The 24,867-nt window shown below is 57.3% G+C and overlaps 4 protein-coding genes across 5 annotated transcripts; 2 read left to right on the forward strand and 2 right to left on the reverse strand.

The window, feature by feature from the left end:
• Positions 1–483: 483 nt before the first annotated feature.
• IK (IK cytokine) lies at positions 484–9,542 on the reverse strand. Its single transcript, XM_074551916.1, has 20 exons — positions 9,388–9,542; positions 8,758–8,824; positions 8,492–8,584; positions 7,984–8,043; positions 7,197–7,364; positions 7,000–7,114; positions 6,730–6,800; positions 6,574–6,620; positions 5,800–5,963; positions 5,573–5,681; positions 5,121–5,160; positions 4,560–4,767; positions 4,233–4,251; positions 3,682–3,760; positions 3,369–3,449; positions 2,805–2,862; positions 2,344–2,432; positions 1,462–1,570; positions 851–885; positions 484–711 (listed from the first exon to the last, which is right to left on the reverse strand). Exons 1-20 carry the CDS (start codon positions 9,401–9,403, stop codon positions 684–686), a joined length of 1,656 nt encoding a protein of 551 aa, XP_074408017.1. The 5' UTR covers positions 9,404–9,542; the 3' UTR covers positions 484–683.
• An 18-nt stretch (positions 9,543–9,560) lies between these two features.
• On the forward strand, positions 9,561–11,565 carry NDUFA2 (NADH:ubiquinone oxidoreductase subunit A2). The gene is made up of 3 exons (XM_074551921.1): positions 9,561–9,718; positions 9,825–9,931; positions 11,369–11,565. Exons 1-3 carry the CDS (start codon positions 9,615–9,617, stop codon positions 11,458–11,460), a joined length of 303 nt encoding a protein of 100 aa, XP_074408022.1. The 5' UTR covers positions 9,561–9,614; the 3' UTR covers positions 11,461–11,565.
• On the reverse strand, positions 11,486–18,751 carry TMCO6 (transmembrane and coiled-coil domains 6). Of its 2 annotated transcripts, XM_074551918.1 has the most exons (12): positions 18,532–18,751; positions 17,498–17,622; positions 17,179–17,288; positions 16,888–17,071; positions 15,982–16,086; positions 15,310–15,395; positions 14,702–14,818; positions 13,940–14,051; positions 13,689–13,854; positions 13,514–13,608; positions 12,599–12,766; positions 11,486–11,986 (listed from the first exon to the last, which is right to left on the reverse strand). In XM_074551918.1, the coding sequence occupies exons 1-12, from the start codon at positions 18,734–18,736 to the stop codon at positions 11,828–11,830; spliced, it is 1,632 nt and encodes a 543-aa protein (XP_074408019.1). In that variant the 5' UTR covers positions 18,737–18,751; the 3' UTR covers positions 11,486–11,827. The 2 variants fall into 2 exon arrangements, with proteins under 2 accessions (XP_074408019.1, XP_074408020.1); XM_074551919.1 differs by lacking the exon at positions 11,486–11,986 and having other exon boundaries at positions 12,627–12,766; positions 15,310–15,463.
• Positions 18,752–19,669: 918 nt separating this feature from the next.
• CD14 (CD14 molecule) lies at positions 19,670–24,237 on the forward strand. The gene is made up of 2 exons (XM_074552201.1): positions 19,670–20,133; positions 21,543–24,237. Exons 1-2 carry the CDS (start codon positions 20,121–20,123, stop codon positions 22,922–22,924), a joined length of 1,395 nt encoding a protein of 464 aa, XP_074408302.1. The 5' UTR covers positions 19,670–20,120; the 3' UTR covers positions 22,925–24,237.
• The last annotated feature ends 630 nt before the right edge of the window (positions 24,238–24,867 follow it).

Raw genomic sequence — 24,867 nt, forward strand, 5'->3', positions numbered from 1 at the left:
CCCAGGGGAGGGGGCGGTCAGAGACCAGGTGCCACTTCGGCCCCTTGCAGGGTCTGGGGGCTGTAGGGCCCCCCCCCCCAGAGACCTCAGCCCAGCCAGGGACCACCAGCAGCGCCCCTGCCCGCGAGGCCATCCCAGGTCCCTGCTGGCCCTGCCCTGAGGGAACGAGCTTTGCCTGGTGCTAGCCCCGTCCCGTCCTTTGCCAGTGCTTAGAGCAGCTTGCACAGCCCTCTGCTTCAGCTCAGGGTCCCATTTCTTCCTCCCACCCTGAGGCACGTAATGCTCAGCTGGGATTATTGCCCTCAAATTTGTTAATTTTATCTAGGGATACTGCCCCCAGCCCAAAAGGCTCCTACAATAAATACACTGTCAGCCCCAACAGTACCTGGTAAGTAGAAGAGTCCTAGCACCCCTACTGCTCCAAAGGAGGCCAGAATGTGCCCAGGCTCCTCCTCTCTGCACACACAAACAGATGCTGACACACAAATTTAATGAGGTTTTATTAAGGCTACAACATTTACACAGCACAGGCTCTACAGCAAAGAACAGAGGGAGGGAAGAGCCCCCAGCCCTGAGCAGAGAGTGGAGGTGTGTGGAGCAAGGACAGCACACCAGCAGGCTCCAGGAAGGCAGCTCCCAGTGGGTCAGGATTCCAGAAGAGGGAGGAAGAAACTCAGGAGAAATCAGTACTTGGGACGTTTCACCTCAACCCTGGAACAGAGAGAGGGGCAGGAGAGTGGTGAGGATGCAGGGCAGGCAGCTCCACCCCCTCCACATCCAGAGCTCAGCACTGACATCCACACTGTCACACCACAGAAGGGGGTGGGGGGCAGCAGGGACCCGTACTTACCCATCAGCCTCCAACTTCTTCCTTTTCTCGATGATCTGCAGAGACAGCACAAAGTCCTGTTACTCTCAGGGGATCTGGCTGCTCACAGCTAGCAGAGGGGCTGGAGGGTGCCAGATACACCTGGGGAGAGCTGCAGCCAGGCCAGAGCGAGCTGAGCTGAGCTACAGCTGGAGAAGCTTGGCCTGTTTGCCCTTTGCTCCTTTCTGGCCAGCACAGACCATTTGTTCTCACCTTCCCAGCCTGTCCCATACTGCTCACCCTGCCAGGCCAACCCCAGCTCTGCCAGCTGGCAAACAGGGAGCCACTAAACATCTCCTGTCCCCTACAATCCCCTCTGGGTGGCTCCAAACTAATGGTTTTGGGCACGTTCATCATCAGAGCAGAAAGCCCCAGCCTGGGGCTGCTCCCAGGACAGGGGTCCCAAACAGAGCTCCAGCCACCTCTACAATACTGAAACCCCAAATATTTGGCCGATGCTCTTGCAATGAGCAAACCCAGCCGGCAGAGAGCCAGCCCTGGTGCTCACACAGCCACTGGGCATGGCAGGGCAGCGAGGCCAGGGCAGGGTGGCAGCTCCTGGCACAGCAGCCCCAGGCAGGCCGGGCACTCACCGCGCTGATCTTCTTCCACTGGCGGTCCAGCTCCGCCTTGTCGTTGGTCTCCTTGAAGCGGCGCGTCTTGCGCCCCTCAGACATCTTGATGCCGTACTGGAACGCTGCCCTGGAGAGGGAGCAGGACAGGGCTCAGCACTCACAGGGGATGCACAGCCTGACATGGCCCAGCCCTCACAGGGAATGCACAGCCTGACACGGCCCAGCCCTCACAGGGAATGCACAGCCTGCCACAGGAAGGGACACATGTCCCCAGCCACGAGCACGTGCTCCAGAGCTGGCCTGAGCCCCTGAAAACAGCCCCTGGGCCAGAGTCTGTCACAGACACATTTTATGAAAAATTCCTTTCCTTAGGATTTTTCCTCCTGAGAAGCTGGGAGGCCTCAGGAACAACATGTAAACAATGGTTATCTACTGTGGAATGCAACAGGTGCATCTGTGATTGGTCTCATGCCATTGTTTCTAATGAATGGCCAATCACAGTCAGCTGACTCGGACTCCCTGTCCGAGACACAAGCTTTTGTTATTATTTAATTCCTTTTCTATTCTTAGCTAGCCTTCTGATGAAATCCTTTCTTCTATTCTTTTAGTATAGTTTTAATATAATATATATAATAAAATAATAAATCAAGTCTTCTGAAACATGGAGTCAGATCTTCATCTCTTCCCTCATCCTCGGACCCCTGCGGACATTGTCACATGAGTCCTCAAGAGTGACACTAAAAGCAAACACAAACCACCAGGCCCAGGACCCACAGCTCCTCCTCAGGTTCTCACAAGGGAGCTCCCAGCTTGCTTTAAGCTGCCCCAGCAGCCAGGCCTGGCCAGCATGGCCATCCCACTCAGAACCCTCGCCTGGCCCCTCCTGAGGGCTGCACTCACTTGGGCAGAGCCTCTTTGTTGTTCATGTACTCGCTGTACTCCTCCTGTGTGTCAAAGTCCCAGCGGCCCAGAGGCCCCTTCTTGTTACCCTGCAGGGAGAGAACGACTCAGAGCAGCTCCTCAGTTGCTGGGAGGGCTTCTCACACAGCCCTGCACACCCAGCCACGAGGCTCCATCTCCCACCAGCCCCACATCAATGGCCTTGGCTCCAGATCCCCTCCCCAAGAAGTTCCAGATAGATTTTGTGGAAGACAAAGTCAGAATGAGTAGCGTGCCTGTCAACACCTCTGGGTCAAGTGCCAGTGACACCTGTTTGCTCCCTGACACAATACACAGCAGATCAGCAAACCCCAAAGCTCACTCAGCACCCAGCTCCAGTGCTGCCTCTTTCCCATGGCATCCTCTCAGCTGGCACTGGTGCCAACTTTGCTGGCTGCTCCTCAAGGCTGGTGCCAACGTACCTGATCCATTTTGCTGTAGTCCACCTCCTCATCACTGTCCACAGCCATATCATCCATTCTGTGGAGAAAAAAGCAAGGAAAGGGTTCAGAGTGGGTCCATGAGATGGATCAGGACCTTGGAGCTGGTGGGAGTCATGGCTCATGGCCTCACACCGACCACAGTTCCTGGGCCAGAGGGAAGTGGCCCCAGCTGCAAGCCCTGCAGGTGATGCACAGGGCATCCAAGGTTGGAAATGCTTCCAGGATGACTCTGCAGGTTGAAAGATGTTCCTCTCCCACTGAGGGATGCCACAGCTTCACAACCACACGGATTAACTGGGAATGCAGCAGATTCCCAGCCTCCCCCTGGCTCTGAGGGGCAGCAGGCTCCAGGCAGCCACCCACAGCAGAGAGCAGCTAAGAAGGGCCAAGGATTTGGGATGATTTCCCAGTCAGCTGTTGCCACAGACAAGGCCAGGCCTGCTCCCAACAAGCAGTGGGGCTGATGTTCAAGTTCTTGCTGCCAGAGAACAGCCCCCCTTAGCACAGCCTGCTCCCACCCCACAGCTCCCCACTGCTCCTTACGTGGCAGGGTAGCACTCAGCATAGCTGTTGGACATGCCAAAGAAGTCTCCCAGCTGCTTCTTGTCTTCTGGCTTCTTCAAAGTGGCACCAGTTAAGGAAAGCACCACATGAGCTGACCTTACAGCTGCAGCTGGGCACAGCCAGCTGAAAACCCCCTCCAGCCCCAACACAACCAAACCAAAGGGTGCAGAGCTTTGTTTGGTGTGGGAGAAGCATTTCCCTGCTACCAGGTGAGGCAGGACAGCCCAGATGTGCTTGTGCCTGCAAGGGCAGCCCAGCCCCACAGCCAGGCTGGCACAGAAGTAAAGGATATGCCTCTGTTCCCTCCCAGCCAGCAGCTCCAGCAAACTTCTCATTGATGGACTTGATGAGCTCCTTGGCTGAGCCAGGTCCTGGGGTAGAGAAAGCAGCAGGTTACATCTGGGGGGAAAACAGCTCACTGCAGAACACTGGGGCTGGGCAGATCCCTTTGGGACACAGCAACAGGTAGGACAAGCTGCCTCACATTAGGTACAAGAGGAGGAGCAAACCAGTTTGGCACTGATGGGATGGGCTGATCCCAGGAGACCTGGAATCTTTACAACAGTTTGTGTTGAAGAGATCTTGAAGCCCATCTGTTCCAACTCCCTGCCATGGCAGGGACATCTTCCACTATCCCAGGCTGCTCCAAGCCCTGTCCAACCTGGCCTTGAACACTTGCAGGGATGGGGCAGCCCCAGCTTCTCTGGGCAACCTCTGCCAGGGCCTGCCCACCCTCACAGGGAAGAATTCCCTCCCAATATCTAATCTGTATCTCTCCTCTTTTAGCTTAAAACCATTCCCCCTTGTCCCACCCCTCTCAGATACCCACACCACTTGACTCACCTTTGTCAATGTCTGTAGGCTGCAAAGAAGAGGGAGAGACAGTGTCAATGACACAGAGCTGAAGCACAAACCCAGCAGGCTGGTGCCAGGGCTGCCTCACTTGCTGGGGACAGGACAAGCACCCAGCCACCCAGCAAGCTCTGGGGACAGGCAGAGCTCAGCAGGAGCTGGCACTGGCACGTGCAGGGGCACAGTCAGAGATACCCAAAGCCCACAGTCCTCATAAAGGACTGTCCCACCTGAGATCTGCCCTTTGTGGGACATCTCAGGTGGCACAGCCCCACAAAGGGCAGATCTCAGGTGGGAGAGTCCTTCATGAGCACTCACCTCATCGTCAGCCTTGGGCTTCTCAAAGTAGCTGTGCCTCTTCTTCTCCTCCTCGCGCTCCCGGTCCCGCTCCCTGTCCCTCTCACGCTCTCGGTCCCTCTCTCGCTCCCGGTCCCGGTCCCGCTCTCTCTCCCGGTACCGCTCCCGTTCCTTGTCCCGGGGCATCTTGGCAGTGGAGGGCACATAATCCCCAATGTCCTCAAAGATGCTACAATTGGAAAAGAGCCTGGAGTTACACGTGCTGCAGGAAGAGCCCATAACCACCTCCTTGTCACCTGGAGCACACAGGACCAGCACCAAGAGCTAAGGACACCAGACATGGAAATGGTTTCCACCTCTGTTCCCTTCTGCTGCAGGACCTGAGTTGTGTGGCCCAGGGCAACAGTGAGCCTTCACCTGCCTCAAGCCTGAAATCCAAACCAGAGCCTGCTTCCAGCCTTGTCCTACAAACTGCAGGTCCAGCAGCTCCAAACTCAGCCCTCTCTAAATGTGGTGGGCCAAAAAGCCATTCCCTGAGGGACAGAGCTGTGAGCCCATAGCTGAGAGCAGGGAGGCACTTACTTCATATCAGCTTCAGGAGGCTTCTTCTCATCCAGCTTCCCTGCAAGGAAACAACAGCAGTGAGAGGCACATCATCCACTCTGCCCCCTGTGCTGCCCCCTGTCCCTGTCAGGTTCCAAGCTGCAGGAGTGGCAAGCCTGGAGGATGTCACATCATATCCAGCCCCCCCAGGAAGCCACTGTGTCCCTCCCCAAGAGGGGGCATTTTCCCAAGGAACTGGGCCTTCATCAGGAAGAGCAGAGCACCAAAAGGTACCATCCCTCACAGCTCTCACTTCCCAGCAGCCTGTCCAATGTGCTCCTGCCTTCAGGACTCAGCACTCAGGAAATCACTGTTCTCCAAGCCCGCTGTTTCATGGCACAGGGGAATACCACAAACCAAAACACATCCCATTCCCTTGGGATATGATCCAAGCACTAAAATCCTATTACCTGGTTCCTTTCACCTCCTACCTTTGTCCTTCTTCTTGAGCTTCTTGTTGCGGGTGCCTTGCCTGAGATAGGAGAGGATCTGCGTGAGCTTGCTGATAACGATGTCGTTGGTGGTGAGCGTGGTCTGGGCCTGAAAGGGAAATCCACGAGGAAGCATCCTGCTCCCTTGACAGGAAAGCCCTCCCAGAACAAGCTGCTGTGGCCAGCTCAGAGCAGTGAGGGGGAGCAGGAGCAGCCCAGCTGGGTACCTCCATGGTGGGGCAGTCAGCCTTGCTGCGGATCAGCGTGGTGGGGATGTCGGTGTCGGCGTACTCATCATCCAGATCCACCACGTAGGCCATCCTGCCCGGCAGGAACAGCTCGTTCCGCTCATAGGTCTTGTTCTTGAACAGGATGCGGTAAATGTTGCGGCCTGGCCAGAAGGAAAAGTGTGGGAAAGCAGAGGATGAGCCCTAATGTCACAGACATCTTTTCATGAAAATCCTTTCATTAGGATTTATTCCTGCTGAGAAGCTGGGAGGCCTCAGGAACAAAATGTAAACATTTTGTTTTGATTATCTGCTGCTGTGGAATGCAACAGGTGCATCTGTGATCGGCCCATCCTGGATGTTTATAACGGTGGCCAATCACAGCTCAGCTAGCTCGGCTCTCTGTCCAAGCCACAAATCTTTGTTATTCATTCCTTTCTATTCTTAGCTTAGCAAGCCTTCTGAGAACCTTTCCTTCTATTCTTTTCGTATGGTTTAACTGTAATATATATCATAAAATAATAAATCAAGCCTTCTGAAATATGGAGTCAAACCCTCTTCTCTTCCCTCATCCAAAGACTCCTGTGACCACCGTCACACCCAAAGTGAACCATCTTTAGTTTATCAGCACATCCTAAGTACACACTCTCTTCAGTTCTCAAATTCAGGGATATCCCCCTCCAATGGTTTTCATTCTTACATTCACCCTCCAGGATTTCTCCTGCATTCACAGCACAGACAAGGTGGGGAACAGCCACATCAACACAGTCTTACCCAGCCGGGTCTTAAATTCAATTTTGTTCTCAGGATCTTCATCTTTCCTAAAGGGAAACAGAAACCAGAAGTATTAGAGCCAAGTGAATGGCTCCTCTGCATCCTCCTCTCTTGCAAGCAGCTGCACTCAGGAATGCCAAATGCTCAATCACTCACTTCGTTTCTTTCTGGGGCTTCTCCATCATTTCCTCCTCTTCCTTCTCCTTGCTGGCAATCTCAGCTCGTACCTGGATGCAGAGCAAATCCACACATCACAGCCCAACCCATGCCACTGCTGCCCATCTGTGAGCCCCAACAGATCCCCAGCACTGCAGCAACCCTTCCCAGGAAGGGAAATGCAAGCTGCCAGGACCAAGCAGTAACACACAGCCTGTGTGTGTGAGAGCCAGGACAGGCCAAGAGCAGCACTGTGATATCTGCACTCACCTTCTGCAACAGAGCAAAGTCCAGACCCTTCACCAAGTGAGTGTGCTCCATGTCACCACCCAAGAACTTGGACTCCTGGATCAACTGTCTCCTCTTCTCTGCAGCAGATTTATCCCTGTGCAGTGGGAGCAGAGGCAGGTGAGGGCCAGCGCCCCAGCCCAGCCTGGCCAGCCCAGCCCCCCGCACAGCCCACGTACGCCTCGGCCGTGGGCCCCACAGCCCTGTAGTTGGCTGTGGTGCTGATCAGCTCTGTCTCCTCATAGTCCTTGTTCACTCCATCCCTCCTCTCCTTGGCTCGGTCCCGGTACTTCTCGGCCAGCTCCCTCTCGCGCTCGATCTCCTGCTGCCGCAGCTTGGCGTAGTAACTGTGGGTGGGACACAGCTCAGGGTTAACAGTGACCTGCTCACGTCTTTGGGGTCAGCTCGGGGTTAACAGCGACCTGCTCACGTCTTTGGGGTCAGCTCGGGGTTAACAGCGACCTGCTCACGTCTTTGGGGTCAGCTCGGGGTTAACAGCGACCTGCTCGTGACTTTGGGGTCACCTAACAGCCCCTGAGGCCTCACACACACCCACTCTGCTCCCAATCCCTCCCCAGAAATGCACCACAGCACCATGGGACACAGGCCTGGAGGAAGCTGCTGAACTGAGGAGCTCCATCCTCCCTTCCCAAGGGAAGGGCTCCAGTGCAGTCCTGCTGTGCAGACATGTCCCAAAGCACACAGGGATCACTGCAAGGTCCCACCACTGCCCTGCTCTCCCAGACACCCACAGGGCCTCTCCTGCTTCCTCTGCAGGTGAAGCTTCAGCCCCATCCTACTGCTGCCCTCCCACAAGCAGTGGCAGCTCCTCAGCCTGAGCTCTTCTCCAAAGCTCTTGAATAATTCACTCAAGGCCCTCTTTGGGAGCACAAGAGACCAGAACTGCTTCCAGTTCTGGACATGATGTATAATGACAAGTCCTGCTGCATCTCTTTCCCCACTTACCTTTTCTTCTTCCTCCTGCGAGCAGCTGGATCTTCATCCTCATTGTACTCCCGGGGCATCCTGGAAAAGGGTGAAAAAACACATGTACAGTCTGAGAGCCACATGGGTGACAGGTGGACAGAACAGTCCCTCAGACAAGCAGGGCACTGAGGTGCTCAGAGATGGAACAGAACAGGCTCTCACCCTTAATTTCCCCCTATTCTACACTGTCAGCGGGGAGAGGAAGGGAAAAGATTGATTTTCACCAAATTTGAAAATCTGAACCAAATCTGAAAATTTGAACCAAATCTGCCTCCTGCACAAAGTGTCTTAACAACCACAAAGCCTCACTCTTTTCTGTACAGCAGCCCTGACCCACCTGCTCCCCCCTCTTCCCACACTCACTGGCAAAAGCCCCTGTCGATATTTCCCTGCAGAGCGCAGGGGAGAGGGTCAGCTGGGTCCAGAGTCTCAGAGGGAAAGGGGGCACGGATTGTCCCATGGAGCTGTGAAACAGAGCCCTACTCACTCATGGTGGCGAGATTTGGAGGGTGGCGCAGATGTTGGCGCAGCCCGCGGGGTCATGAGAAGCTTCCTGAAGTCTTCATTGGTCAGCTTGGACCTGCAAGGCAGGGAAGGAACAGCAACCATCACTCCCACAGAGCTCTGGAGGAGGAGCAGGTCCTGTGTGACCGAGATGGGCACCAGGTACCCATGGAGGGAGCCCAAAGGCAGCAGTGCACCAGTGACTTCCATGGGAACTGGCCTCCAGTCGCAGCCCAGGGCTGTACTCACTGGTGGAAGGAATGCGAGTCGTCCACATCGTGGCCCTCGGGGGCCAGGGGGTTGGAGAACGGCTCATCTGGAGAACAGGAGAGAGAGAGAGCACTCAGGGACCGCCTGCACAGCTTCTCACCCTCCCAGGAGCCACAGAGGGAGCAGTGTGCGCCTGTGGCTCCCAGCTGGATCCCAGCCCGAGCTCATCCGGGCCGGCCTGCACAGCACACAGGGGTCCCGGTGCCACTGCCAGACCCCAAGCCCCGCGGCTCTGCGCCTTCTAGGGGGTGTCCCGTCCCCTGCACCCTGGGACTGCCCCTATATCCTCTCCAGTGCTCGAAACACCCACGGCCCCACTCCCGGGGCGCCCCCGGTGCCAATCCCCACCGCACCTCGCCTGGCTCCTCACCCTGGGCTGCCCAAGTCTCCCATGGGGTCCCTGCCCGGCCCCGCGGGCTGTGGCCGCAGCCCGTCCCCCTCAGAGCCGCCCCTCGCACCGGCCTGGGGATCCCAGGGGCCGCCTGGGCCTACACCGCCCCCCACCGGGTCGCTGCCGCCCGCCCCGCCACAAGCACCGCGACAGCTCCGCGCAGACCAAATGCCACGGCCCCAGGGATGTCCGGGAATGTCCCGTGTCCCCAAACTCACTGTCGCGGTCCGGCATCGCTGCGCTCCCAGCTCCGCTGTGCGACCCTTCCGCTCTGCGCAGCCCTCCCAGCGCACCCCGCGGCCGCCGCTCCTATTGGTGGTGAGCGAGCGCTCCCATTGGCGGGTGCGATCACGGCCAGGGCTCCCATTGGTGGACGCGCCACAGCGGGCGCTGCGATTGGCGGAGGCTCCGCGGTCCCGCCCCCGCTGTTGTCCGGGCAGGGAAGATGGCGGCGGTCTCTGTGAAGAGCATCGGGGGCAGGCTGGGCCTGGCGCTGAGGGAGCTCCGCATCCACCTGTGCCAGCGCTCCCCCAGCAGCCGCGGCGTCAGGTCAGCGCGGGGATGGGCCGGGCCGGGGCCGGGGGTGCTCCTCCAGGGGAGCGAGCCACCCCCGGGCTGAGCCAGAGGGACGCGCCGCTCCTCCTTCCCTCCGCAGGGAATTCATCGAGCAGCACTACGTGACCCTGAAGAAGGCGAATCCTGATTTCCCCATCCTGATCCGCGAGTGCTCCGGTATCCAGCCCAAGCTCTGGGCGCGGTACGGTGAGTAGGGGGTGCCTGCCGGGAAACAGCACGGAATTATCCGGGCATGGTTGGGGTTGGAAGGGAGCTCAGGGACCGTCAGGATTTATGGGAGGTGTGTGGGGAAAGGACAGGCACGGGAGAACGGGGATGGGAGAATCACAGACTGTGTGGGTTAGATGTGATTTTAAAGCTCCGTCCTGCCATGGGCAAGGACACCTTCCACCGACCCGGCTGCTGCCAGCCCCGTCTGGCCTGGGCACTGCGGGGCTGGGGCAGCCACAGCTGCTCTGGGCATCCACAGCCGCTCCGTGCCAGCCCTGCCACCCTCCAGGCAGGCAGTGCCGCTGCAGCACGGCAGTGCAGGGCTTACAGAGGGAGGGCCGTGGGGAGGGAGCAGCTGCCCTCAGCACAGGCTGTGGGGTCACAGCAGGGAATTGACCCGGGGGACGACAGCAGGGAGGGCTCAGTGCTCAGCAGGGCCTTCCCAGCCTCTGGGTCTGGCTCATCCCCCACCCCCACCCCAGTCACTACATGTCACGAACATCTTTTATGAAAAATCCTTTCCTGAGGATTTTTCCTCCTGAAAAGCTGAGAGGCCTCAGGAACAAAATGTAAACAATGGTTATCTGCTGTGGAATGCAACAGGTGCATCTGTGATTGGTCTCATGTGGTTGTTTCTAATTAATGGCCAATCACAGTCAGCTGGCTCAGACTCTCTGTCTGAGACACAAGCCTTTGTTATCGTTCCTCCTTTTTCTATTCTTAGCTAACCTTCTGATGAAATCCTTTCTTCTATTCTTTTAGTATATTTTTAATATATATCAGAAAATAATAAATCAGCCTTCTGAAACATGGAGTCAGATCCCCATCTCTTCCCTCATCCTCAGACCCCTGTGAACACAGTCACTACACAAACGTGTGGCCGTTCCTCCTTTATTTTCACTGCCTTTTCAGTGAAACAGCAAGAAGAAAGCAGAAAAGCCCCTTTGGAAATTATTTGTTTTCCTCAAAGGTCATCTGGGCTAGAATAAATTAATTTAGGACCTGTTGAAAAGATGCAGTGACTCTGAGCACAGAGCAGGGGAGTCTCATCTGGGTGGGACTGGCAGGGAAGTGGAGCCCAGGGTCAGCCCAGGCTGGGACAGCTGTAGGAAGAGAGTTTTCAGACCCCTTTCCTGAGGGGGGCACCTTGCTGGGACAAGGCTGAAGGGCACAGGGTTGCTCTTGCATGTGTCTCTGCCCAGGCAGAGCTAACAAAAGGAGACTGGGAAAGGTGTTGAGCTGCTCTGAGTTCTTTCCAAGGGAAAGGAGGAGAATAGGAAATTGGAAATGTTAACCTGGGCACATGGAGGAACACTGGGATGTGGTGATGGGAGCCTGGGCTGTGACATCAGTGCCTTGCAGCAGGAAAGGACCCCACACCTGCCCCCTCTCACCCTGCCTGTTTTCCCACAGAGTTTGGGAAGGAGAAGAGCATCCCACTGAGCAACCTGAGCGTGGATGAAGTGGCCAAGGCCCTGGAGAGCGTTGTGAAAAGCCGTGCATGACAGCAGACAGGAAGTACACACCTGCTGGACACCTGACTGATTATCTTTAATGTCAAAGATGTATCTTTAATTTATCAGTTCATAAACACAATGTGCTTACCTTGAGCTTGGTGGTGGCTGAGAGCCCAAGGAATGGCTGATGCAGCCACTCAGCCCTCCCTGGCACAGGAGAGTCTGCCTGGGCTGCAGCTCAGCTCTGCCCCTGCTCCAGGCTCTGGGGGGCCCTGGGTGGTGACAAGGACCAGCCCCCCATGCAGCCAGCACTGGGCACATCAGAGCCCTGAGCAGCCCTTGGGAAGCTGGGCACTGGGGTGAGGAGTTTATTCCTCCCCTGGCAGTTCAGGAGAGGGAAGGGAGAGGGTGAGGCCTAGGAGGAGGCAGCCAGTGTGGCCTGGCAGGCACTGGGGGCTCCTGGGGGCTGCCTGACCATGTCCAGCAGTGCCTGTGCCCGCTCCTGCAGCTCTGGGGTGCCCTGGTGCTGCTCCAGGGCCTGGTGTCCACCTTGCCTGGTGAACTCAGCAGCAGCCTGTGTGAGAGGAGAGGGTGAGAGCTGGATGGGTGCTGCAGCTGATCATGTCTGCCCAAGGCACCACATCCCAGGGAAAGGGCTGAAGGAATTCCCCAGAGCTGCATTTCCAATCCAGGTAAACCCCACCATGCTGGTGCTTGGCTGGGAAGGACTTTAAAGCCCCTCTCATTCCCACCCCCTGCCATGGCAGGGACACCTTCCACCAGGTGCTCCAGGCCTCATCCTGCCTGGCCTTGGCCATCAGGGATGAGCATCCAGCATCTCTGGGCACCCTGAGCCAGGGCCTGCCCAGCTCACAGAATTCATTCCTGTGAGCTGCAGCAAGCAGAGCAACCTCAGCAGGAGCAAAAGAAAACTTGGGGTAGAAACAACCTGCCCCAACACCAGTCCTTGCCAATAAGAAAGGAACTCTGCAGACACAACAAGGGCTTCCACCCACCCTGTGCACCACAGAGTCCCTTTGGGCAGGGGCCTGACTGCTGGGGGGTGGAGGGTGGTGTGGCAATCACTGTGACTCAGATTATGACAATAATCCCCCTCCACAACAACAACAACCCCCACAGTAATCATTCCCCACCCTCTCTACAGTCCTGCCCCCTGAGCTCTCACCTCTGGGCAGTGCAGGAAGAGGAGGTGCAGCAGCTCCAGGCACTGCCCCACGGCCTCAGGGTCAGGCAGTGTGAGCAGGGGCAGGAGCTGGGCCAGGAGGGGCTGCTGGAGCAGCTGCTGGCACTGGAACCGTCCCTTCTCTGCCACATTGCACAGCACAGTCAGCACCTGTGGGAGGGACAGGAGGGAGCAGTGAATGCTCCATGGGCACATTCCTGACAGGCTGGGGAGGGCTCCCAACCACTGCCCATGCCATGGAGCTGTGTAATGGTTGGGTTAGAAGGGACCTTAAAGCTCACCCAGCCCAACCCCTGCCATGGCCAGGAACACCTTCCACTATCCCAGGCTGCTCCAAGCCCCATCCCCTCTCTGGGCAGCCTGTGCCAGGGCCTCACCATCTAACAGGAAATAGTTCTTCCCAATACTCCATCTAACCCTGCTCTCTCAGGGTGAAACCATCCCGTTGTTTTGTCACTGGTGCCCTTGCCTGAAGTCCCTCTCCACCTTTTTTCTTGTCCTGCCAGGTGCTTGCCCACAGCCAAGTGCCCACCAAACCAATGGATTTGGGAAGCCTTCTCCACGTTCATCCCCATGCCAGGCAGACCCAGCTGTGCCACCCACTCCTGGCAGAGCCCCCAATCTCCTAAAGCTTGTGGCCTTCCAAAGCAAAGGCAGGAGCCTTCCCAGGCCTGCTCTGAGGTGGCCCCAAGCTAACACCTCCCCTGGGACCACCCTTATGCTGGGACAAGGCTCACACAGCTGAGTGGCTCCAGGGGAGGTGGCTGGTGGCTGCCACCACAGGACACCTATTGCCAAGCTGCCACTGCTGCCCCATCCACCCCCAACTCAGCACTGCCAGTGTGGGATTCATGTTCCTGACACTCCAGTGCCCCCAATGCTTGGGGCAGGGTTTACCAGCACTGTGCCCATCTGGGAACACGTCAGGAGCTGCAGCAGGGCTGGCAGCAGGTCCAGGGAGAGCAGAGCAGAGCAGCAGGAGGGATCATCCGCTGGGTGGGCACAGAAGGAACGGGTGAACCACACAGGGCAGTGCCAGCAGTGCCCAGCTGTGCCAGCTCCTGACACTGACCTGTGAGGTTGTTGAGCAGCCACAGGCACTCGTGGATGAGGAAGGGGTGCTGCTGCAGGAAGCACTGCAGGATGAGGAACAGGGCGATGAGCAGCCGTCTGTCCGGGCCCTGGCAGTCTGTCTGTGCCAGCAGGTTACTGAGGCACCGCAGCACGGGGCACACCAGCTGTGTGTGACACAAGGACAGGGCTGTGTCTGAGCAGTGTCCCCACAGGCAGCCTGAGACCAGCCAGCCCCTGCCCACCTCTCACCAGCTCCAGGCCCTCGGGAGCCTCCGGGGGGATCTGGGCAGCCAGGTCGAGCAGCAGCGAGGTGAGCGCGGGCACGGCCCCCAGTGCCAGCAGCAGCTCGTTGTCCTTGTGCCTGCACAGGGAGGGACAGGGCAGTGCCTTGGAGAGGGGAAACTGCCACATCCCCTCACCAAACAGGGCCTGGGAATGCAGAGTGCTCTCCTGAACCACCACAGGGCTTATTTCATGTTGAAGCAGTGACTTATTTCACATTGGAATAGCAGGTTTCTTCCTGAGTTTATGAGGAAATTTAAAAGCCCATGAAGAACAGTTTCACTAGAATTATCTGTGTGGGTCTGGGAACAACAGCCCTGACCCTCAAGTGTCCACTCATTCCCTGGCTCCAGTGGCAGGCAGGGATTGCTAGCACAGCACAGCCCGGATGGGGGGCCCTGGGCCAGCCCCACAAGTGTGAGGATTCAGGGACCTCGCCTTGGGAAGGGTGGGGGGACAACTCCAGGCATGGGGAAGCAATTTGGGGGCATTTCAGAGGACCAGAAACAGCCTCCTCAGGTTCATCCCCCTTTACCACTCTGTGAAAGAGCTCAGTGATGCTGCAAACAGCACATGTGCTCACACAGGAGAGCTGGCACACCCAGGCTGGCTGGGGAATTCTTCCCCAAGGGAAAAGGGGAGGCAATCCAGATCCCCTCACAGGACCGTGAGCCTTCGTGCCTCTGGCTGCCCCCAGGGAACTCAAAATGAGGAGAAAACTGCATTTACCTACAAATGATGTAGTGGAGACACCAGGCAAACTCCACAGCTGCTCCCATGGCAGCCTTGAGGCCAGAGCAGACCAGCTGGAGCATGTGCTGGGGCAGAGCTGAGTCCAGGACCAGCCTGGGGACAGAGAGCAGAGTTAATGCAAGCACAGGCAGGACACCAACAGGGAGACACAGACCCTGAGCAGGGAGCTGCTGTACCCATCCTGGAAGGGACTCAGAGCCAAGGGCTGCAGCCTTGGGCTCTCCCTATCCATGGCAGGGCCTGGGGACACTCAGGACACTCTGACTGGGGTCACATTTTTGGCACTGGGGGCTGTCAAGTTGATCTTTTCCTTTGCAAGAGGAACAGAGCCAGAATTCCCTGTGAGCCTTCCCTGCTCCATGCTGGCCTTTATGAAATACCAGAGCTGTCTGCTCAGATGAGGCTGAGGGAAAGGAGCCAAGCCCTGCTCCCTGATCTGCATCAAAACCTGAACAGTTCTGGCAGGATGGTGCCCTGAACTATGAATGTCACTGGGATGGGGAAGGCCTCGTGTCCCCAGCACACAAATACCACTGGAGGCCCCAGGGCCCATCCTGGTGCAGGGTTCAGAGGCTCAGACTCACGGGATGATCTCTGTGGGTGCTTCCTTGGCTTGGAGGAGCTGAGAGAGGACATAGCCCACACCTTCCAGCACTGCCTCGTGAGGGGACTGCAACAGAGAGCACAGAGCTGAGGGAGGACACAGCCAACACCTTCCAGCACTGCCTCGTGAGGGGACTGCAACAGAGAGCACAGAGCTGATCCCTCCTGGCAGAGATGATCCCCCCTGGCAGAGCCAGGGCCCCAGGGTGCCAACCAAACCCAGCTGAGTGGCACAGCCCCACTGTGCTTGGAGGGGGCACACAGGGGACCTGGAGGGACACAGGAACCTGTGGCCACACCAGAGCTGAGCTGTTCCCCTCCCCACTTTCACTGGGCTTAGCCCAAATGCAGCACAAGTTCTGCTTTGAGCATTTGGACCTGCAAAGCACAGCCCTGCTGGACCCAGGCAAGCAGAGGGGACAGGGCTCCCTGTGCTACAGACTGTCCCAGGGGAGATACAGCTGGAGGAGAGCACAAGGTGCTGAGCTGAGCCCTGAGAATGAGCACAGGGAGCCCACAAATGACCCTCAGGCTCATGGGAACAGCTCCCTGGAGTTTCCCCACAGCTGGAAGGAGGGCTGGTGACTCAGGTCTGTCAGCCAGGAAAGCCTCTCCAGGGCACAGCAGAAATGTGGCTGAGCTGTTTCACCCACCTGGATGCAGGATGCCAGCACTGGAATAATGCCCTGAGGCAGCAGCTGCTTCCTCACAGCCTCACTTTCTACCACGAGGTTCCCCAGTGTATACAAACACAGCTCCTGCAAGGACACAGCAGAGCAGGAGGTGATCCCTGGGCAGCCAGCACAGCCCCAGACCCCACACAGTTTGTTCTTCTTCTGTCTGGCTACAGCTGGGATCTGATCACTCCCACTGTGGAGGTTTTTCAGGGTGACATTTCCCTGAGCCACCTCTGGCTCTCCTGGAGCCTGCCTGTGTGCTGCACTCAAATGGGATCAGCAGTGGGATCACTGCCCACCTCCCTCCTCAGCTCTGAGCCTGTTTCCCATGGAGCAGCTGGAAACACCTGGCTATCCCACAGCTACTGCAGCTGTTTGCTCCTTCCCAGATCAAGCTGCACAGTGGAACCACAGCCACTCTATCTACTCTTATCCTTTCTTTTCCTTATATATTTTCTTAAGTGACATCTTTGTACTTTTATATTGTGTCATTTCTATAGATAACAACCAAAATGATTCCTTTCTATTGCATAGTGTTCTAAAATAAACCTATCATATATATATATGTGTGTATATATATATATATATATATATGCATACATATATATGTACATAAACATGAGTCACTCATTGTGGTTCCACTCTAATCCAACCCCAGGGATATGTGATGAACAAGAACTCACAAGAACTCAGTTACCCCAGCTCAGGGCAGGTTGTAACACCTGGGCACTGGGAACAATCCTGCTCTGAGGGTGAGGCTGTGATGCCAAAAGATTTTTACTTCCAGAGGGCCCCTCCTGAGCAGCTCCCATGTGAGCCACGTGTGACCAGCAGAGATCAACACCAAGCACCCCAAAGGGTTCCCATGGGAATGGATCTCACCGTGAGCTCCAGGCTGTGTCCCGACAGGTAGGTGAGCAGATAGGAGGTGACAGGCAGGCAGGCCTCGGCCACAGCAGGGACACTGGAGTGGGACAGCTCGTGCAGACAGCGGGCAGCCTCCAGCTGCAGCTCAGCCAGGCTGCTGGTGAAGAGCCCGGTGAGCGTCCTGATGCTGCCATCCAACCTGGGGACCAAAGGCTGCTGTCACCTCCCAGCTCAGCCACCCAAGCACAGGGACACGGGGCCCCTCAGGACATGTCCCTGGTAAGAGGCACAGCATGCCTGGCTGACCTGACAAACTTCTGCTGAGTGTCCTCGTTCTGCAGAGCCCAGCGGAGGCGGCCGAGCCATCGCCTCCTGTCCTCCGAACCCCTCTGCACACCCCTGAGCAGCTCCAGAACCTGCCCAGGGAATTCAGAGCTGGCTGAGCTTCCAGCACTGCCAGCACTGAGACTGCATCCCATTAATCCTTGAGGCAAAGGAGCCTTAACTGTGCCTGGCAGTGACCAGAACCATTCCCAAACCCAGCCCTGCCCAGCCTCCTTCACATGCTGAGTCTGGGCAAGACCCCCAGGACGCTCACTGCCACGGAGAACATCAGGTTCTTCACCTCATCCTCTGAGAGCGGGTCTGGCACGACGTCTGCTCCATCCTGTGTCCCCTCCTGGGCGGCGCTGTCCTCCCGCAGGAGCCGCTTGCTGACCAGCTGCTGCTGCCGCCGGGCCCTGCGCAGAGCTGCAGGCAGGGGACAGTCACAGCTGCCCGGCACGGCCACACCTGCCTGGGCAGGACGCTCCTCCAGCCCCCCTAGGGCATCACTCCTCCCTTAATCCAGCGAGGAGCTGCCCATTGCTCCCTGTGCAAGCACGGGCAGGGCTGTGCTTGGAGTAGGGCTGAGGGTCGGGCACACAAAGTGTGAAGGCACCTCTGAGACCTGAGGCTAGATTTCACACAGGATCGGAAAATCATTAAAATTGGGAAAGACGTGCAGGATCACCAACTCCAGCCTTCAACTGAACGCCACCATGGCCACTGAGCCATGCCCCAAGTGCCCCGTCTATATGGTTTTGGCAAACACCTCCAGGAATGGTGACTCCACCTGTTCCAATGCCTGACCACCCTTCTGATGAAGAAATTCTCCTTAATATCCAACCTCAAACTCCCCAGCCCAGCCTGAGGCCGTTCCCTCTGCTCCTGTCTCTGTTCCCTGGGAGCATCACCGACCTCCCCTCCTGTCCCCATCTGTCAGGAGCTGTGCAGAGCCACAGGGTCCCCCTTGAGCCTCCTTTGCTCCAGGCTAAGACCTTGGAAAACCCAAACAGTGGGGGGATGCGGGAGAAACGGGGAATTCATGGCAGAAACGGGGAATTCATGGCAGAAACGGGGGATTCGTGGCAGAAACGGGGGATTCGTGGCAGAAACGGGTGATTCGTGGCAGAAACGGGGGATTCGTGGCAGAAACCCCAAGGGTTAAAGCCCGAAGCTGTCAAACGCATCCCCGAGCGGGCAGCGGCGCCGCTCACTCCGCGCATCCCGCGGGGCGGGGATGGGGATGGCAAGGGCTGAGCTGGGGGGTCCCTCCCACCCATGGGGACCCCGCACACCCCCGGCTGTGCCCGCTGTGCCCGCTGTGCCCGGCCGGACCTGCCTCTCGCTCCCGCCGCCGCACCCGCAGCTCCTCCGCGCTGTGCCCGCCGCGCCGGGCCCGCCGCCGGGCCCACATGGCGGAGCCGGGGGAGGAGAAAAAGGAGGAGGAAAAGGAGGAGGAAAAGGCCGTCTGGGGCCGTCCTAGGGCCGTCGTGGGGCGGTCCCGGGGCGGGGAAAACACGATCCCGGCCCCTTTTCGCATCCGGAGCGTCCAGCCCGCTCGGGCGTGGGCGGCTGTGCCCCGCAGGGATGGGATGCGGTGGGATGGGCTCTGGTTGTGCTGAGGGCAAGAAAAGCCCCCAAAGGTTCACCAGAAATGCGGAACAAGGCGGGTCCCTGCCCAGGGACTGAGGGCAGAGCAGTTCCCCAGCGAGTGTTTGGGGAATTTGCGGCTGAGGGCAGAAATTGGAGCTGCCAGCCCGGGCAGAGCTGGGGGCTCGTCAGAAGCGGCCGGGAGGGGAGGTCAGAGGTCGGCTGGGGCTGCCATCGTCACTCAGCAGCAGTTTCAGGGAATTCCAGACCCTTTTGGATAGAAGAGATTTTAAAGCTCATCCAGTTCTGGGTGCCAGGTGTGACAGTCCTGTCCCCTTCTGCATTGCCTGCAGGGTGCCCAGCACCGCGGGAGCCCTTGAGGTGTCACAGACATCTTTTATGAAAAATCCTTTTGCTAGGATCTCTTCTTCTGAGAAGCTGAGAGGTCTCGGAAACGAAATGCAAACAATGGTTATCTGCTGCTGTGGAATGCAACAGGTGCATCTGTGATTGGTCTCATGTGGTTGTTTCTAATTAACGGCCAATCACGGTCAACTGTCTTGGACTCTCCAGTCAATCACAAGATTTTGTTATCATTCCATCCCACTTCTTTCAAGCCTTCTGATGAAATCCTTTCTTCTATTCTTTAGTGTAGTTTTAATATATAATTTTCTTCTAATACAATATTTATCATAAAATAATAAATCAGCCTTCTGAAACACAGACTCAAGATTCTCATCTCTTCCCTCATCCTGGGACCCCTGCGAGCCCCACCACACTGAGGCATGGCAACACCAGAGCCTCTGGAAGGGCCGGTCCCGAAGATGCATTTGGGGAACCTCGGCCACGCTCTGTTCCCTCCCCTTCCTAGGAAAGCCAGCAGGGTGGCGTTCGGCAGCAGGGAAGCCAAGCAGAAGTGGCCGGGGTGGCTCTGTCCTCTCAGGAAGCCACTGAGGGAGCGAGGGCGGTGCCCGAGGGGTCTGCTAGCCCACACAGCTGGAGCACAGCTGGAGCACAGCTGGAGCACAGCTGCACACACCTGGAGCACATCTGGAGCAGCGAGGGCTCCCCCGGCGGGCTCGGGCAGCAGCAGCTGTGCCGGACGGGGCTGAGCCGAGCCGAGCTGAGCTGAGGTGAGCCGAGCGCTCGGAGCCTTTGGCAGCTCCCGCGGCGTTTGGCAGCGGCTGGAGGAAGGAGCGGAGCAAGGAGGCGTTGGGGTGTGAGCTGGCCGTGAGTCACCGCACAGACAACACGGACACACGGACACACAAACGCAGCCCGGTGCTGCCCGCAGGTGCCGGGCACAGCGGCGGGGCAGGGCGGTGCGTCCCGGGATGGCACGGACAGGTAGGGACAGCTCCGGCCTGGGGGGCTCTGGGATGTGGCCAAGTCAGGGCTGGTGTTAGCCACAGAACTGCTCGGGGCAGGAGGCTGGGCTGGGGACCCCCAAAACCCCTTTGAGCTGAGTCAGCACATGGTCAGGAGTCTTTAATATTTTCTTGCTGCTTCTTTTGCAAATCTGGCGATCAGAGATCAGACTGTGTCGGCTGACCAGCGTCTGGTGCTGGCAGGGATGTGTTCACACCTTCAGGGCTCATTTTCTAGCACCCTCTGGGGGCTGGAGATGAATCAAATCGCTGGATGAGGAAGGAGAAAACGCGAAGCCGCCTGTTGCAATTTCCTGCCCCAGATTGCAGAGGAACAAACAGAGCTGGGGCTCTCCCCTGGTCACACTGATACATCTGGCTTCACTGTTTGCAACTCCGCATTTCTAGTTCCTGCAGGCATTTCCTGCTCGGTCAGGAGTGGGAGCCTGCAGCAAGGCAGGGCAGGCAGAGCCTCGGGAGGCTCCCGGGGCAGGCAGGGTGGCACAGGTGGCACAGGTGGCACGGGGGGCACAGGGTGGCACAGGTGCATTCCTGGTGTTTGGCTGCTGGCCCGAGTGCTGTCCCAGCCGTGGCTCAGCAGCCAGGCAGGTGCAGGAGGGACAAAGGCAGTGCCCTGTCCCCACGGGATGGCTCTGCAGGACTCGGCCTGCCCCAGCCACCCCTTCAGTCTGGGTCTGTAAGAGCTGAAATGAGGGATGAGGGGCTCTCCAAAATGCAATTTATTCTATTCAAGAGGTCACAGCAGTCCAGGGTGGTGGGTGACAGAGCAGCTCCAGCTGCAGGCAGCCCTGGAGACCCTTTGGTTTTGGTTACAATGCATTATAGACTTTTCTTTTTGTTACAATGCATTATATACTTTTGTTTGCTGAGCATCTCAATACAGTAGAACCAATCTATACCTTAACTGTTACCTATAGCCTATCATAACTACTATAATTACCATATTCATGTTACTGTTCACCAATCACTAAAAGTCAGTACATTACAGTTTAAGCTAGAAGTTGTTTTTCAGTTTTCTTGCAGTGGAAAATTCTGAGACCTTTTTTCTACTTGCAACTTTGCTGACTTGTTTGCCTGTGCTGTCTTTCTGCTTGGTAAAAACATCTTCCTGTCTGAGGTGGGTTTATCCTTTGCTCTAAGCCATAAAAACCCCTTCTAACTAACACAGCCTTTGCCTCCTTGGTTAGCCAGTAAGACTGGCTCAGCAATTCTTTTATATCAAAACTTGCTTCTATTTGTTCATCAGACTCTACATTTAAAAATCTTTCTGCTAAGCACACATCTGCGAGACTTTCTTGCCAAACTTCCATCCTTCCCAGCATGGGCCACAGTGCTCCCCTCAGCTGCCATTCACCATTTCTCCTCCAGTTTTCAGGTTGCTCTCCATGAGCGTGGCTGTGCTCCTGCTCCTGCTGCTGGTTCTGGGGCTGCAGGAGGCTGCAGAGCGCAGGAGGAATAGGAACAGATGTTTCTTCAACCGCACCCAGGAGTTCTGTATGTGCTACAACCTGTCTGAGGAGACAGCTGGGAGCATCATCCAGTGCCTGGCAGCTACTGTGGTGGAGTTTTGGGGTGGAGATGTGGAGAAATACACAGACTTCCCCATCAGGGACCTGGACGACTCCACCATTGAGACTCTGGGCTCCCTTATCGTCGAGAAAATCATCATTAGAAATGTGCTGGTGCCTGAGGTGCTCCTGGCCCGTGTGCTGAGGTTCTTCTCCTATACCCACGTGCAGGAGCTGGCCTTTGACAGCTGCATTTTCCAGGGCACGGGGGACTGGAGTGACATGGACGGGCAGAGCTTGCCCATCCTGTCCCTGAGCTTCCACAACGTGAGCTCTGCCCCTCTGACAGGCCATGAGCCAGCCTTCTCCAGCCTGGGCAGGTGGCTGGGGACGCTGCAGGAGCTGGCTGTCACCAGCTCCCGTGTCACCAGCCTGCCCTGTGCCATCGGGAAGCTGCTCAGGGCCCTGCACTCCCTGAGCCTGGCACACAACAGCCTCGGGGACGGGAGCCTGGCCCCTGCCTTCTGCCAGGGAGCTTTCCCTCAGCTCCAGCAGCTGAGCCTGCAGCACAACAACCTGAGCTCCTACCACGGTGTGTGTGAGGGCGTGGGGCTGCTGCCACAGCTCCAGCACCTGGATCTCAGCCACAACGAGCTCAGGGCAGAGCCATCCTCCTCCTGCCAGTGGCCACCATCCCTCCAGCACTTCAACTTGTCCTACACTGGCTTGGCTGAAGTGCCAGTCCCACTGCCTCGCCACCTCCAGGTGCTGGACATGAGCCACAACCACCTCCACGCTGTCGACATCTCCCTCAGCTCCATGAGGAAACTCTTCCTGAACCAAAACCTGCTGCAGGCCGTGCCCTCCATCAGGAATTGCCCCGTGCTGGACACCCTCCACCTGGACAACAACTCCATTTCGGAGCTGCCCAGGGCTGAGGTGAAGCTGCTGGGGCGCCTGCAGGACGTGGCTGTGGCTGGGAACCCCTTCAGCTGCTCCTGCTCGGGGGCCGGCAGCCTGCAGGCCTTGGCAGCCATGGGGCACCTGGGGCTGGGCTGGCCTGGGGACTACAGGTGCCACTCCCCAGAGCAGTACCAGGGCTGGCAGGTGGCACAGGTGCCTGTGTCCGTGATGCACTGTGACCCTGCTGCTGTGGTGGCCCCGCTCTGTGTGGCCCTGGCCCTGCTGGCCGGGGCTGGGGCTGTGTATGTGGCCAGGACAAGGCCCTGCCGCAGAGCCTGAGGGGCACCGGGACCCTGCACGGCAGTGCTGTGCCCACAGGGCTCGTGGGCACCCACAGCTCCTGTTCTGTCCTTGCTGTGCCCACAGGGCTCCTGGGCACCCCACAGCTCCTGTTCTGCTCTTGTGCCCACAGGGCTGCTGGGCACCCCACAGCTCCTGTTCTGCTCTTGTGTCCACAGGGCTCCTGGGCACCCCACAGCTCCTGTTCTGCCCTTGCTGTGCCCACAGGGCTGCTGGGCACCCCACAGCTCCTGTTCTGTCCTTACTGTGCCCACAGGGGCTCCTGGGCACCCCACAGCTCCTGTTCTGCTCTTGTGCCCACAGGGTTCCTGGGCACCCACAGCTCCTGTTCTGCTCTTGTGCCCACAGGGCTGCTGGGCACCCCACAGCTCCTGTTCTGCTCTTGTGTCCACAGGGCTCCTGGGCACCCCACAGCTCCTGTTCTGTCCTTTTTGTACCCACAGGGGCTCCTGGGCACCCGACAGCTCCTGTTCTGCCCTTGCTGTGCCCACAGGGGCTCCCTGGTGGAGGAGGGCTGTCCACAGGGTTTTCCTGCTGTGCCTCTATCATAGCAGAGAGCCCCTGAATGATGGGGAATAATGAGCATTGACTCCATGATTGCAGAAGGCTGATCAATCCCTTAATTCTACTGCATTAAACTATACTATTAAGAAAAACCCCATTGCCCTTGCAGACAGTCTGATACAGCTTTGGCCTAACTGGTCAATTAATCCAAACACCATCAGTGCCCAATTAAGGATTGGTAAACAATTTTTGTTTACAATTTTTTTTACCAAACAATTAAGGATTGGTAAACAATCTCCATAACATGTTCCACATGTGCACAACAACAGGTGCAGCAAGTGGAGATAAGAATTGTTTCTCATTCTTTTCTCTGAGCTTTCTCACAGCTTCCCAGGGAAATCCTGAGAGAGCTGTGTCTGTGTCTGTTCAGAGAGCTCTGTCTCTGTTCACATGATATGTGATCAGCACATGCCTGTGCCCAGCAGGTCCTGGGGCACCCCTCACTCCAGCCCTGTGCCTTCTCCCACTGGGGATGTCCCCGTGGCCAGGTGCAGCCCCCCAAGCCCTGCTGTCCCTGTCCTGTCACCTGTCCTGGACAAGCTCAGCTCCATCAGGTCCCTCTGGCAGCACTCAGGTGTCCCCAGCCTTGCTGGGCCCTGCTGGTGCCCCCCCAGAGCCCCCCACTCCTTTCAGCCCTTCCAGTCCAGGCATCCTTGGAGCCTCCTGTGCTGATCCTCCCTCTCCTCACCCTGGATGTCAGATTGGGCAGGATGCTGCTTGAGAGAAAACCAAAACCCATGAAAACCAGGAAAATTACTAAATTGAACATCCTGCACACAAATGGTAATGGGCTGGAGCAGCTCCTTACACCTCAGCCTGAGGCACTGGAGGATGAGTCCAAGTGGGACCTTCAGGAGGTTCAACCAGAAATTTTCTAAGTGATTAAAAAGAAAATTAATTTGTTCTGGGTTATTCAGAGAATCTGTTATAGTAAGGAGGGAATGGATTACTGGGATGCAGGACTGGGGAATGTTCAAAGGGAAGGAGTGGGTGGGGAAAGGACATGCTTGGGAAAATGGGAATGGGGAGAATCACAGAATCACAGGGTAGTCTCAGCTGAAAGGTACCTAAAGCTCATCTCATTTCACCCCTGTCATGGCAGGGACACCTTCCACTGTCCCAGGCTGCTCCTAAGCCCTGTCCAGCCTGGCCTGGGATCCAGGGGCAGCCACAGCTGCTCTGGGCATCCTGCCCATCCTCCCAGGGAGGAATTCCTCCCCAGTATCCCATCCAGCCCTGCCCCTGGCAGTGTGAAGCCATTCCCCTGTCCTGTCACTCTGTGTCCTGGGGCTGGTGGCAGGCAGTGCTCACCTGGCCAGCCCTGCTCCTCTCCCCAGGGCCTGTCCCCCACATTAAAC

The sequence above is a fragment of the Zonotrichia albicollis genome, chromosome 15, assembly GCF_047830755.1.
Source record: "Zonotrichia albicollis isolate bZonAlb1 chromosome 15, bZonAlb1.hap1, whole genome shotgun sequence".
NCBI lineage: Eukaryota > Metazoa > Chordata > Aves > Passeriformes > Passerellidae > Zonotrichia > Zonotrichia albicollis.

Coding starts and splice junctions, on each gene's coding strand:
- IK (XM_074551916.1), bottom strand. Junction 7,115..7,196: donor GTGGGGCCCACGGCCGAGGC/GTACGTGGGCTG, acceptor CCCACTGCACAG/GGATAAATCTGCTGCAGAGA. Junction 712..850: donor AAGAAGTTGGAGGCTGATGG/GTAAGTACGGGT, acceptor TCTCTGTTCCAG/GGTTGAGGTGAAACGTCCCA.
- NDUFA2 (XM_074551921.1), top strand. CDS start 9,615: ATGGCGGCGGTCTCTGTGAAGAGCATCGGGGGCAGGCTGGGCCTGGCG. Junction 9,719..9,824: donor CCCAGCAGCCGCGGCGTCAG/GTCAGCGCGGGG, acceptor TTCCCTCCGCAG/GGAATTCATCGAGCAGCACT. Junction 9,932..11,368: donor CAAGCTCTGGGCGCGGTACG/GTGAGTAGGGGG, acceptor GTTTTCCCACAG/AGTTTGGGAAGGAGAAGAGC.
- TMCO6 (XM_074551918.1), bottom strand. CDS start 18,736: ATGCGAAAAGGGGCCGGGATCGTGTTTTCCCCGCCCCGGGACCGCCCC. Junction 14,819..15,309: donor GCACCCACAGAGATCATCCC/GTGAGTCTGAGC, acceptor CTCTGTCCCCAG/GCTGGTCCTGGACTCAGCTC. Junction 11,987..12,598: donor TCTTCCTGCACTGCCCAGAG/GTGAGAGCTCAG, acceptor CCTCTCACACAG/GCTGCTGCTGAGTTCACCAG.